Source organism: Oryctolagus cuniculus, chromosome 7, assembly GCF_051225735.1.
Source record: "Oryctolagus cuniculus isolate XC-2025 breed Fujian yellow rabbit chromosome 7, ASM5122573v1, whole genome shotgun sequence".
NCBI lineage: Eukaryota > Metazoa > Chordata > Mammalia > Lagomorpha > Leporidae > Oryctolagus > Oryctolagus cuniculus.
In genome coordinates, this window is record NC_142873.1 from 9,355,472 (window position 1) to 9,368,808 (window position 13,337).

At 47.1% G+C, this 13,337-nt stretch overlaps 1 protein-coding gene across 6 annotated transcripts in view; it reads right to left on the reverse strand.

Moving 5' to 3' along the window:
- Positions 1 to 13,337, reverse strand: part of TOR1AIP2 (torsin 1A interacting protein 2) — a 36,183-nt gene that overhangs the window by 9,601 nt on the left and 13,245 nt on the right. For all 6 annotated transcript variants that reach the window (XM_051858253.3, XM_089299460.1, XM_089299462.1 and 3 more), the window contains 2 exons: positions 5,776 to 5,953; positions 1,600 to 2,118 (listed from right to left, as the gene is read on the reverse strand). In XM_051858253.3, the coding sequence (XP_051714213.3) occupies positions 1,600 to 2,118; positions 5,776 to 5,809 (553 nt within the window). In that variant the 5' untranslated portion in view covers positions 5,810 to 5,953. The remainder of the gene's footprint in view (positions 1 to 1,599; positions 2,119 to 5,775; positions 5,954 to 13,337) is intronic.

The following is a 13,337-nucleotide window of genomic DNA, read 5'->3' on the forward strand; positions in this document are numbered from 1 at the left end:
ACTCCCCAGCTAGCCACACTGCTGGAGCTGGGTCCATCCGAAGCCAGGAGCCAGGAGCTGCTTCGGGGTCTCCCACAAGGGTGCAGGGCCCCAAGGGCTTGCGCCATCTCCTGCTGCTTTCCCAGGCCACAGCAGACAGCTGGATGGGAAGCAGAGCAGCCGGGACTCAATCCAGCACCCATAAGGGATGCCAGCGCTCCAGGCCAGGGCGTTAACCCGCTGTGCCACAGCACTGGCCCCAAAAAGAAAACTTCCAGAGTAAAAGATTTTAAATAAAAATGTCCACTTTCCCTTCTGAAAAATCTACTTGGATTATTTTGAACCTCTCATACATGCCTATAGGATGAAGAACTTAAGTTCCAGCTTTACCCATAACTAGTAACATTCCCTCCAGCTTTATTTCACAACTCTAAGGATTGTCTGTCATCTCCTTTTAAAGATGCAGTGTATTTGCCGATACTCAGGGCTGTACTGTTGAAGTCTCCAGAACATTTGTCTGCTTTATAATTAGGATCTGGCACTGTGGCTAAATTCAGTCGATATGAAAGAACAAGGCTAATCTAACAAATTAATCCACTGAGTGTGATTTCACTTCAGACCTCCAGGTTTCGGTCCGAGAGCCCCTCTTTCGGCCCAGCCCTAGTTTCCTGTAGCACAAACCCCAGTGCTGGCCTAACTAGCATAGCAAGTAAAGCTGCCACCTGCAGTGCTGGCATCCCACAGGGGCCCTGGTTCCAGTCCTGGCTGCTCCACTTCTGATCCAGCTCTCTGCTATGGTTGGAAAACCAGCAGAAGATGGCCCAAGTCCTTGGGGCCCTGCAACCGTGTGGGAGACCCAGAAGAAGCTCCTGGCTTTGGCCTGGTTCAGCCCTGACTGTTGAGACCTTCTGGAAAGAGAGCCTGCAGACAGGAATCTCTCTCTCCCTGTCTCTCCCTCTCTGACTTTCAAATATATAAATAAAATTTTTTAAAGATTTGTTTATTTATTTGAAAGTCAGAGTTGCACACAGAGAGAAAAGGAGACACAGAGGGGGAGAGAGGTCTTCCATCTGCTGCTTCACTCCCCACTTGGCCACAAGGGCCGGAGATGCACAGAACCATAGTCAGGAGCCAGGAGCTTCTTCCAAGTCTCCCACACGAGTGCAGAGGCCCAAGGACTTGGGCCATCCTCTACTGCCTTCCCAGGCCACAGCAGAGAGCTGGATCAGAAGAGGAGCAGCCGGGACTTGAAGCGGCACCCATATGGGATATGGGCACTGCAGGTGGCGGCTTTACCCACCACACAGTGCCGGCCCCATGAATAAATCTTTAAGGAAGTATATTCCTAGAGTTGATCTATGTGCTTATTGCCAGAGGTACACGATGAGTGCAAAGGACACAGTCTGCTCCCTCTCCAGTTACGTCTACTCTGGAGATGAACGAATGACAGCCCTACCGGAGCAGCCAGGATCTGACCCCCGCGCCCCGTATCAGAGGGGATCTGGGCCAGGCTCAAGGGCCTTCATCTGTGAGACACCCAAGTTCTCGGAGAAGCCCTGACCTGTGCTGCATCCTCCGTAACAGCACCACACCCCTGGATGCTCCTGCGTAGATTCTTACCTGCTGCGGGCTGTCGCCTCCTCAACGCGTCCCAGCTGTCCAGACCTGCGCTGCGAGGACCGGGACCGTGGGCCTCCTGGGAGGCTGCGGCGGGCGCCCCCAAAGCAGCCGCAGCTCCGTCACTCGCTCCATCGGGGAGGGCCACAGAGCTGCTCCCCGGCTGTGCACCTGCTCTCCCTACCTCCTCGCTTGGAGAACAGTTGGGATCCAGACCCAGGGGTTCTCCCCCCAGACTTCCCCAAGGCACCTGATGTCCTTGTTCTCCATCCGGGACACCGGGCTTGCTCTCAGGTTCTGCTGTAGCCTTGGGATGGTCTCCAAAGTCTGCTGGACCCGGGCCCTCTGCTGTGCCGCCTGCGTCTGCACTTTCTGGACCCTCTGGGTGCCCCTCTCTGTGGTCTTTGTCAAGATCAGAGGCAGGAGGCAGGGCCTGAGCCTCTGCAGGGGGACTTGCTGTGACTGCGGTCTCCTGCGCGTGAGAATCCACTGACGGCTCACTTTCCAAATCCTTTGGAGAGTCTACCGGGATAAAAATTCACAATTTTTATTGGAGAAAATGTCTCCCTATTTTTATATTTCAACAAGGTCCTTGATAAACAACTGTATTTGTGGTTTATAAGGCATCTTCCTAAATATTATTTCTCTGGGCTCTCAATAAAGATAACACTAATGTAAAACAATTTCAAGTGATCAAACCAACTCTTGGTAGTATTAAATATATCCCCTTCCGTAACAAAAGGCAATGACCATCAGCGGCAGTAAAACTATTCGTGTAAAAGGTCAATCCAGACCGAAAACCGAAACCACTGATCAACCTTAGCAGCACAAAAACAGGAAAAGCCAGATAGCATCAGGAGCAAGGACACGATTCCTCCTGTGAGGTGTTCTTGCTCAACAACTGGACTGCAATCGCATCATCTTTTAGGACTGACCACCAGTTCCCAAGAAACACAGGGTAGAAGAACGTGTCTAATCAAGCTTCAGGAATGCAACCAGCAGACCCCGAATGTGGGAAAGTCCAAGCAACAAGCCTCTGCTGGGCTGGGGCTGCGGACGCTGCGGGCACCCGCACTCCCTCTGGGCGCTGGTTTGGGTCCCAGCTCCCCTGTTTGCCATCCAGCTCCCTGCTCTTGTGCCTGGGGGTGGGGGTAGCCCTGGCGCTTGGGCCCTGCACTCAAACAGCAGAGCCAGAAGCAGCTCCTGGCTCCCGGTTGCAGCCATCTGGTGAGTGAACTAGCAGATGGAAGATCACTCTCCCTTTCTGTCTCTGCCTCTCTGTAACTCTGCCCGCCTTTCAAATAAATCACTAAATCTTAAAAAAAAAAAAAAAAAAAAGACAACTTTTGTTTCTTTAGTAAAGACAAGAAATAGAAACGAATGACAGAAAAGGGTAAAAAAGGCGGGTGATCTATTGAGTGATCCCATCAATCAAATGTTCTGAGTGCACAATGATGCTTACATTCTTAGATAAATCATGACAGAACATTTAGGAGACCATCAACTTCATTTATTTTTCAGATAGAATGAATATCTTGGTTGTGATGATGATATCTTGGTTATTTTTTTTTTTTTAATTAATGGGATCTTTCAGGGACTGCCATTGTGGCACAGTGAGCAAAGCTCTCACCTGACACTAGCATCCCATATGGCCACGGGTTCAAGTCCCAGCACCTCCACTTCCAGTCCAGCTCTCTGCTAATGGCCTGGGAAAAGCAGTGGAAGACAGCCCAAGGGCTTGGCCTCCTGCACTCACATCAGAGCTGGATGAAGCTCCTGGCTCCTGGCTTTGGCCTGGCCCAGCTCTAGCCATTGTGGCCATCAGGGAGTGAACCAGCTCCCAGATGAAAGAGCTCTGACTCTCCAGAATTCTTTCAAATAAATAAATCGTTTTAAAAATAGGAGGCTGGCATTGTGGCACAGCATGTTAAGCCTTTGCCTGCGATGCCAGAATCCCATATGGGGGCCAGTTCAAATCCACTTGTGATGCAACTCCCTGCTAATGCACCTGGGAAAGCAGCAGAAGATGGCCCAAGCCCTTGGGCCCCTGCCACCCACACAGGAGACTTAGATGGAGTTCTAGGCTCCTGTTCTGGTCTGGCCAAGCCCTGGGCATTGTGGCCATTTGGGGAGTCAATCAGTAGATGGAAGATTCTCTCCCTCTCTGCTGTAACTCCCTCTTTTAAATAAATAATTTTTTTTCCAAAGAGGGGAGGATGGCATGTGGCACAGCAGCTTAAGCTGCCACCTGCACTGCTAGCATCCCCTATGTAGTGGTTTGAGTCCTAGCTGCTCCACTTTTTTTTGACAGGCAGTGTGGACAGTGAGAGACAGAGAGACAGAGAGAAAGGTCTTCCTTTTGCTGTTGGTTCACCCTCCAATGGCCACCGTGCCTGGGGCGCTGCGGCCAGCGCACCGCGCTGATCCGAAGCCAGGAGCCAGGTGCTTCTCCAGGTCTCCCATGGGGTGCAGGGCCCAAGCACTTGGGCCATCCTCCACTGCACTCCCTGGGCACAGCAGAGAGCTGGCCTGGAAGAGGGGCAACCAGGACAGAATCCAGCACCCCGACCGGGACTAGAACCTGGTGTGGCGGAGTCGCAAGGCAGAGGATTAGCCTATTGAGCCACGTCGCTGGCCAAGCTGTTCCACTTTGATCCAACTCCCTGTGAATGGGAAAGGATGGCCCAGGTGCTTGGCCCCCTGCCACCCAGGTGGGAGTCCCAGACAGAGTGCCCGCCTCCTGGCTTCAACCTGGCCCAGACCTGGCCGTTGCAGCCATTTGCAGAGTAAACCAGAGAATGGAAGATCTCTCTGTCTCTGTCTCTCTGTAACTCTTTCAAATAAATAAATACAATTTTTAAAAAATGATAATAAATAAAAAATACAGAATCTCTAAGACATAAATTTTTACAAATAACATGATATGTTCTGAATTTATAATAATCCTCAGCAGAAAACAAAATTAGCATTATGTTGACAATAGTTGAAGATGGATATTGAGAACATAAGGAATGTTATACTGGCCTACTTTATAGATTTAAAAACTTACATGGTACAGTCCAGCATGGTGGCATAGTGGGCTAAGCCTCCACCTATGGCACGGGCATCCCATATGGGTGCTCGTCCATGTCCCAGCTGCTCCTCTTTCCATCCAGCTCTCTGCTAAAGGCCTAGAAAAGCACTGGAAAATGGCTCAAGTGCTTTGCCCCTGCACCCTTGTGTGAGACCCAGAAGCAGCTCCTGGCTCCTGGCTTCAGATCAGTTAGTGCAGCTTTGGCCACTGCAGCCATTTGGGGAGTGAACCAGCACATGGAAGACCTCTCTGACACTCCATCTCTCTTTAACTCTGCTGCTCTCAGACGAACAAATATATTTTTAAAAAATAAAATTTCATTTTTTTAATTATTGTTTATTTGAAACTCAGAATTACACAGAGAGTGGAAAGGCAGAGAGAGAGAGAGAGAGAGAGAGAGAGATGCCCTCCATCCGATGGTTCACTCCCCAGCTAGCCACACTGCTGGAGCTGGGTCCATCCGAAGCCAGGAGCCAGGAGCTGCTTCCGGGTCTCCCACAAGGTGCAGGGCCCCAAGGGCTTGCGCCATCTCCTGCTGCTTTCCCAGGCCACAGCAGACAGCTGGATGGGAAGCAGAGCACCCGGGCCTCAATCCGGCACCCATAAGGGATGCCAGCGCTCCAGGCCAGGGCGTTAACCCGCTGTGCCACAGCACTGGCCCCAAAAAGAAAACTTCCAGAGTAAAAGATTTTAAATAAAAATGTCCACTTTCCCTTCTGAAAAATCTATTTGGATTATTTTGAACCTCTCATACATTCCTATAGGATGAAGAACTTAAGTTCCAGCTTTACCCATAACTAGTAACATTCCCTCCAGCTTTATTTCACAACTCTAAGGATTGTCTGTCATCTCCTTTTAAAGATGCAGTGTATTTGCCGATATCAGGGCTGTACTGTTGAAGTCTCCAGAACATTTGTCTGCTTTATAATTAGGATCTGGCACTGTGGCTAAATTCAGTCGATATGAAAGAACAAGGCTAATCTAACAAATTAATCCACTGAGTGTGATTTCACTTCAGACCTCCAGGTTTCGGTCCGAGAGCCCTTCTGTCGGCCCAGCCCTAGTTTCCTGTAGCACAAACCCCAGTGCTGCCCCACCAGCCTTACCCTCTCGAGGATCCCTAAATCCACTGTCGGCCATGTCTGTGTCCTAGCTCTTCAGACTTGGGGATCCTTTTTTTAGTGTCTAGAGTTCCTTGTGAAGATGTCTTGCTTTCTTCTGGCCCCAAGTCCCAACAGGCTCATGCTTCCGGTAGACCCAGGAAACAAGGTAAACATACAGTGACTAAAATAGAATGAGAAAAATTAAATGACTTTTTATCCATTCAGGAAATGCCCCCCCACCCCCACCCCCAGCATTGCTTGTTCAGTCTGTCTGGTTTGTGCTCAGGTTCTCTCGGACTCTGTCAGTGAAGGGAAGCGACTCCCCATCTTTGGCCACCCACAGGCCAAGCTGACTGCCCTGGGTGCTAGGACGTGCACGTCTGGAGCTGCAGCACTGCCTCCGAGTAGCTTTCTCACGCTGTTCTTTTATGAATAGAAGGCAGCTATCTTTTTACATAGGATCTTCTCATGTGATCAGAGAGGGCCGAGAAGAACCAAGAAGTTTTTACAAAACATATCAAAGAGGCAGTTTATTAGCAGTAAACCCTTAATTATATCCTTTCATAGTTAAATCTTATTTTCTGTCAAAAACAAACTCATCAGGCCGGCACTGCGGCTCACTAGGCTAATCCTCTGCCTGCGGCACCAGCACACCGGGTTCTAGTCCCAGTTGCCCCTCTTCCAGGCCAGCTCTCTGCTGTGGCCCGGGAGGGCAGTGGAGGATGGCCCAAGTGCTTGGGCCCTGCACCCACATGGGAGACCAGGAGGAAGCACCTGGCTCCTGGCTTCGGATCAGCGCAGCACGCCGGCTGTAGCAGCCATTTGGGGGGTGAACCAACGGAAGGAAGACTTTTCCCTCTGTCTCTCTCTCTCTCTCTCACTGTCTAACTCTGCCTGTAAAAAACAAAACAAACAAACAAAAACAACCAACATAAAAAAAAATAAAAATAAAAACTGATCAGTAAGTTTCCAGACCCTCAGTATCTATAAAAATGAGATTCAGGGTTACTCTAAGGACTATATCCCCCAGCACAGAAGACTTCTGTAATGAGTCATTTTTTTTGACAGCCCAGTTGACAGTCAGTTAGCCTTGTTGTGTGTTTTTCTCACAGTATTCTTTTGTAAAACTTAATTTTACAAATTACATCTTTTAATCCAAAAGTCATAGCAAATGCCCGGTGTGGAGTAAGAACTCCACTATTTACATAAAAAGCCTGTAAAAGCCTGAGTGGCTGTGAACAGTGACACTGGATCTAGCAGGAGAGGGGAGGGGTGGGGCCGACCCCCTTCCCTGCTGGTGTGCACACCCAGACCACCTCAAACTTGGAGCGGTCCTTGTCACCCCTCTTATCTTGTCCCCGAGACTGGGCTTTCAGGCTCCTTTAACTTCCCATCATATGAGACAGTGAGGTTTCTTCTCTATCCTACTTCATGATAGAAAATAAAATGTTGCCAGTCCTTTTCAGGTTTCTTTAAAAAATATATTTTTTCTTTAGAGCTAAAACCAAGAAAACAGTGAGGACCAAGTTTCCTGTGTATCAGTGATAAAAATTCTAGAAAGCAGAGATGCTAAGCACAAAAACCACAAGGTATCTAGTAATAAAACTGAGAAAAACTAGTAATAAATCTAGCAGGCAGCAACAACTTCAGAGAGGTGTGTGCCAAGTGCACCTCAATAAAGTTGCTTTCTACAAAAAGACCTTCAACTACCTAAGTATAAAACTACTGAAGGATCTAAAAAATCCTCAGAGACATCAGGTGCATACAGACAGACTCAAAATCACTGATGCAATTTCCAAAATCCATAAATTCAATGTAATTTGAAACAAAATTCTCAAGTTTTTTTGATTACTGTTGCATTCTAGTGGAACAGACAAGCTGATCCTAAAATCTACAGAGAGCGAGATCATTCTGAGGGAGAAAGGAGTCTCTCCCTTTGCCAGATTTCCACTTGGTTAACTTGTAGTGATAAAAACAACGGGGCACTGGTGCAAAAACAGACAGTACACAGACTAGAGAGTCGAGATCCACACACACGGAGCGGAGGAGACTGGCTATCTGCCAACAGAGAAGGAGCCGTTCGGCAACAAGTGATTATTCAAATGGGGAAACTTTTTACCTCCCACCTCACACAAACATCAATTCTAAAGATGTAAAAAGCAAAAACAGACTCCGAGAAAAAATTACCAAACATCTGTATAACCTCGTGTTCCCTAAATAAGGCATAAAACAAACCAAAAAGGAAAATTTGACTAATGTGATGATCGTTCACTTTTAATCTCTACACAAGATATCAAAGGGAAGTCACCAATTAGAAAAAAGTCTGCAGATTAATATCCAGAATACACAAATAAGTGGAAGACAAATGTTATGCAAAGGTGGGCAAAAGGGATAAACAAAGATTTGAACAAAGAGAAAACTTCAAAGTCTAATAAATACGTATGGAAAGTAATCAAGGAAATGCAAAATGAATGAATGATGAGCCACTGTTCACAACCATGAGACTGGCAAGAAATTAGAATTCAGGCAATGCTGGCTTCGGTTAAGGATTCAGATACAGGGAACCATTAGACCCTACTGGCAATGAAGCAGCCTGTTACTGCAACTTTGAAGAGCAACACGGCAAGTCAAGGCAAGGCACGCATACTCCACAAACCAGCAATCAGCTTTTAGATGTACGCCAGATAAGCCCAGTCACATGCCCAAGGCTATCTTTCACAGGATCGCTGAACATGAGGAAAGATGAGGAGCAGGCATTCGGCCCCGAGGTTAAACTGCAGGATGGGGAGCCAGCACCCCTTATCAGCCTGCAGCCCGGATCAGAGAGCTGGCTGCATTTTCAACTCTAGTTCCCTGCTAATGCGTAACCTTGGAACAGTGCGGATGGCTCCAGTGGGTCCCTGCCACCTGTCTGATACATCTGGATTGAATACCCAGCTCTACGAGTCAGGCATTTGCCCACTGCACCACTGGCTGGACAGAAGCTCTGGTATGTCTGTCTGTCTCTCAAAGAAGTCTGAAACCATGGAGTTAAGAGATATCCTTATAAGCTGAGGAAAAATTGGAACCTGGAGGTTCACTAATGAGGGAATTTTTTTAAATTATGGTGATGGACATTTAGCTTAGCAGTTCATATGCCCATGTCCCACACTGGGGGTATGTGGGTTTGATACCTGGCTCTAGCTCCTGACCCCAGCTTTGCATTATTGCAGAACCTAGGAGGCAGAAGTGATGGCTCATGAAATTGGGTTCCTGTGTGACAGACCTGAATTGAGTTTCCAGCCCCAGCTGCTGTGAGCATCTGCAGAGTGAACCAGTAGGCAAGGGCTTTGTCCAGCCGGCGCTGCGGCTCACTAGGCTAATCCTCCGCCTTGCGGCGCCGGCACACCGGGTTCTAGTCCCGGTTGGGGTGCCGGATTCTGTCCCGGTTGCCCCTCTTCCCGGCCAGCTCTCTGCTGTGGCCAGGGAGTATAGTGGAGGATGGCCCAAGTGCTTGGGCCCTGCACCCCATGGGAGACCAGGAGAAACACCTGGCTCCTGCCGTCGGATCAGCATGGTGCGCTGGCTGCAGCGCGCCAGCCATGGCGGCCATTTGGAGGGTGAACCAACGGCAAATAGGAAGACCTTTCTCTCTGTCTCTCTCTCACTGTCCACTCTGCCTGTCAAAAAATAAAAAATAAAAAAAAAAAAGAGCTTTGTCTCTCAGGCATATTTATCTTTAAAACTGTGGCATAATCTTATATTTAAAATGAACTGATTATCTCAAAAGTTGTAGCAGAATTACAGCGTTTACATAAAATTCAAGAAACATAATACTACAGAGTAACTCAAATAAAGCAACAAAATGAGTCAAATACCAATACATGCCATAAAATGAATGAAAAAAAAAAAGACTGAAATAAACCACACACAGAAGACTGTCAAATGATTCTATTTATAGGAAGTTCTAGAATCAGCAAGTGATTACGATCTATGGTGTTAGAAAACCAGCGATTACTGAGGGAAGGAGTACAACTTTGAAAACAGTATGAGAAAATCTTTCTCAGTAACAAAATTTTTTCATGTCTTTATTGAAGCCATGGGTCCATTTGTGATCATATAAAAACCTGTACAATTATCAAAAACTTTATTTGAAACAAACAGAACTGAATCCCTTCAAAATTTTATTATTTGTAAGTGGGCAGTTAGCCCAGTGGTTAAGACGCCCCTGTCACATCACAGTGCCTGGACTTGATCCCCCGGCTCTGGCTCTTGACTCCAGCTTCCTGCTAATGCAGACCCCAGGAGGCAGTAGGGATGACTCAGTAACTGGGTTCTTGTCACTCACATGGGAGATCCAGATTACATTCCTGGCTCCCAGGCTTTGGCCCTGGCCCAGCCCAAGGCATTGCAGGAATTTGAGTGAACCAGTGTAGTGCTCTCTAATAAATGAATTATAGAAATATAATTTTAATAATGCATTCCTTAGTGACTGGGTTGCAAGTAAAATCTACAAAGGAACCATCACACATAATCATAAATCTTATACATACTTCATAGACACTTTGCCTGTCACACACCCATCCCGTGCCTTCATTCAGCCCCTTTGTCATGTTCATAGTGGAAAAGGTATTCACTCACAGCTGCAAGGAAGAAGTGTAACAAACACTGAGAGTTTTTAAAATTTTTATTTATATTAAAGGTTGAGTTACAGGGAGGGAGGTTCTTGACACATTCTCACCAACAGCGACATGGGAGGGTCTCTGGGAGATGTGGAGGCCTCTGGTTCAGAGGTGGTGACCCTTCTGAACTGCATGCGGTCCAAATCAGATGTATTAAGAACCTCCAGACTGGGTAACAAGAGGCAGATGAAATGGGATTGCTGGAGATTTTCTGTAGCTATAGGAAGGAACATTCCATAAGCATGTCCAAAAAAGGTAACTTTGCTAGTCTGCAACAAGAAACTGATGAAAACCTATGTAATTCATTCGGCACCAAAGTCATCAGCTTTTGGTGAATCCCTTACAAGTTCAATTGTGAAATGCTGATTTGCCCCATAGGTAGAAGTGATGATGGTTCGTTTTCCAACTTAAATGAAATTCAGCCTCATCACCAACAGTCACCTCCACTTTCCGGTAACCCTAAAATCTCCAACAGAAATTGATCGCCTTGCTTTAACTGTGCATCAGGGCCTGAAACAGGTTCAAGTTGTAAAGTTTCATTCTCCATCAATGGGGAATGCACTGGAGGGTAGGCTGGGATGCCGTCTTTAATTTTTATTTCCTGAGACTTTTCTACAAAACAAAGGGTCACAAATTTGTCTCCCTGTGTCCTTCCCAACTTTGGCCGCCCTGCACTTTTAAGATGTACCCCACTGCTTCATCTCACTACACAATGGCACATGCTTTAAAAAACCTTTGTCCTGCAGTCACACAACCAAGTTAGAAGACTCCAAAACACAAAGTGAAGTGCTGTAAGGGTAACTAAAAATTGATGTGTAGTTTGTTTATATATAAACTTGATACTAATGAATTTTTATTCAGGCATTTTTCTGGCTCTGTTTATTGTTTACATTACTGTATATGATTTAAACACAAACACAGGGGGCCGTGCTGTGGCGCAGTGGGTAAAGCTGCTGCCTGCTGTGTCGGCATCCCATATGGCCACCGGTTCGAGTCTCAGCTGCTCCACTTCCGATCCAGCTCTCTGCTGTGGCCTGGGAAAGCAGTAGAAGATGGCCCGAGTCCTTGGGCCCCTGCACATGCCTGGGAGACCCGGAAGAAGCTCCTGGCTCCTGCCTTCGGATCAGCGCAGCTCCAGCCGTTGCGGCCATCTGGAGAGTGAACCAGCAGATGGAAGACCTCTTTCTCTTTCTCTGTGCCTCTGCCTCTCTGTAACTTTGCCTTTCAAATAAATACATCTTTAAAAACAAAAAATCACAAACACATAAATGGAAAACATACAAATCAACTTCCTTTCAGCACTTGCTTCTGCAAAACTGAGTGTCAACTACAGAAGTTTCTCAAAAAAAAAACTAAGGTGGCAAAATGGTAATATATTTGAGATTGGGTACACAACTGTTTTGCTACTTTGTGTACTTTCTGTATGTTTGGTGCACTGATTTTTCAAATGAGTAATAAACTAGCCTCTGTAGGAAAAGTATCAAAGGAAAGACCTGTGATGACAGCTCTCCGGAGTTCAATGAATACGACCTCAACCACAGCCTCCCAGTTTTGCTACAATCAGCTGGGAGGAGACAGGACAAGGAAAAGCAGCCTGCAAGAGCAGACCTGTGGCTGAGAGCACAGTGGAACCTTACTTATTCTCCACTCCATCCGCAAGCCTCCAGTGTTGCCAGGGGGACCCAGGAACAGAAGAAGAGAACATGGAGGCCTGGACGATACCTGAGGAGCAGGGAAGGAGCAGGTACCAGGAGGCACCAATCTTTGTATTTGTCAAAAAGGGAGAAAGGGAAATTAGAAGTTTCAACAGCTAAGGGGCAGGTGTTTGGTCTGGGAGTTAAGACTACTGCTTGAGATGCCCATATCCCATAGCAGAGTGCCTAGGTTTGAGCCCTGGCTCCACTCCTAATTCCAGTTTCCTGCTAGCGTGCACCTTGGGAGGCAGGCAGCAGGCAATGGCTCAAGTAGTTGGGTCCCTGCCACCCACATGGGAGACCTGAATTGAGTTCCTGGCTTCAGGAAGACCCAGTCCAAGATATTGTGAGCATTTGGAGGGTGAACCAATAGATGGAGGAGCTCTCTCTCTGCTTTTCAAATGAATAAAATAAAAAACTTAAAAGCTTAGCAGTGGGGCAGCGTTGTGGTGAAGTGAGCAAAGCCATCACCTGCAGCACCAGCATCCCATACGGGCCCCAGTTTGAGTCACAGCAGCTCCACTTCTGATCCAGCCCTCTGCTAATGGCCTGGGAAAAGCAGCAGCAGATGACAAGTGTTTGGGTCCCTGCCACACATGTGGGAGACCTGGATAAAGCTCCTGGCTCCTGACTTTGGCCCGGCCCACCCCTGGTCAACGTGGTCATTTGGGGAGTGAACCAGCAGATGGAAGATCTCTGTCTCTCCCTCTCTCTGTAATGCTTTCAAATAAATAAATATATCTTAAAAAGAGTCCAAATCAGGACAGAATTAGAACCCAGCTAGCTACAAGGCTGTACTTTTACTTTTGTATAAAGCATTTGAAAAGTCCAGGAGACCAGGTACTGCCACAGGAGACTGGAAAGACGAAAGGGGCAGAATCACGTCACTGAGCCATGCAGACCGCCAGCTGCATCTCGGGAAGCCATGGACTTGTTTCTGCCCACCTGCTTGTCGGGCCTTCCTTCCTTAACTCAGGTCCCTCTCCAGATCATGTGTCATTAGAACTAATTTTATCAACATACTTACATTTTAACAAAATTCACTACTCATACTAACTATGGGATATTCTGGAATAATCTGTAACATTTTAAACCACATGAAGTTGTACCTAAAAGACCTAAGCTGAAAAACTACAAATACTTTCTAAGTTTTCTCCTTTGCTCAATTTTATGAGCTCCACCACATAATGCTGATTTCTGAGCGCTGACT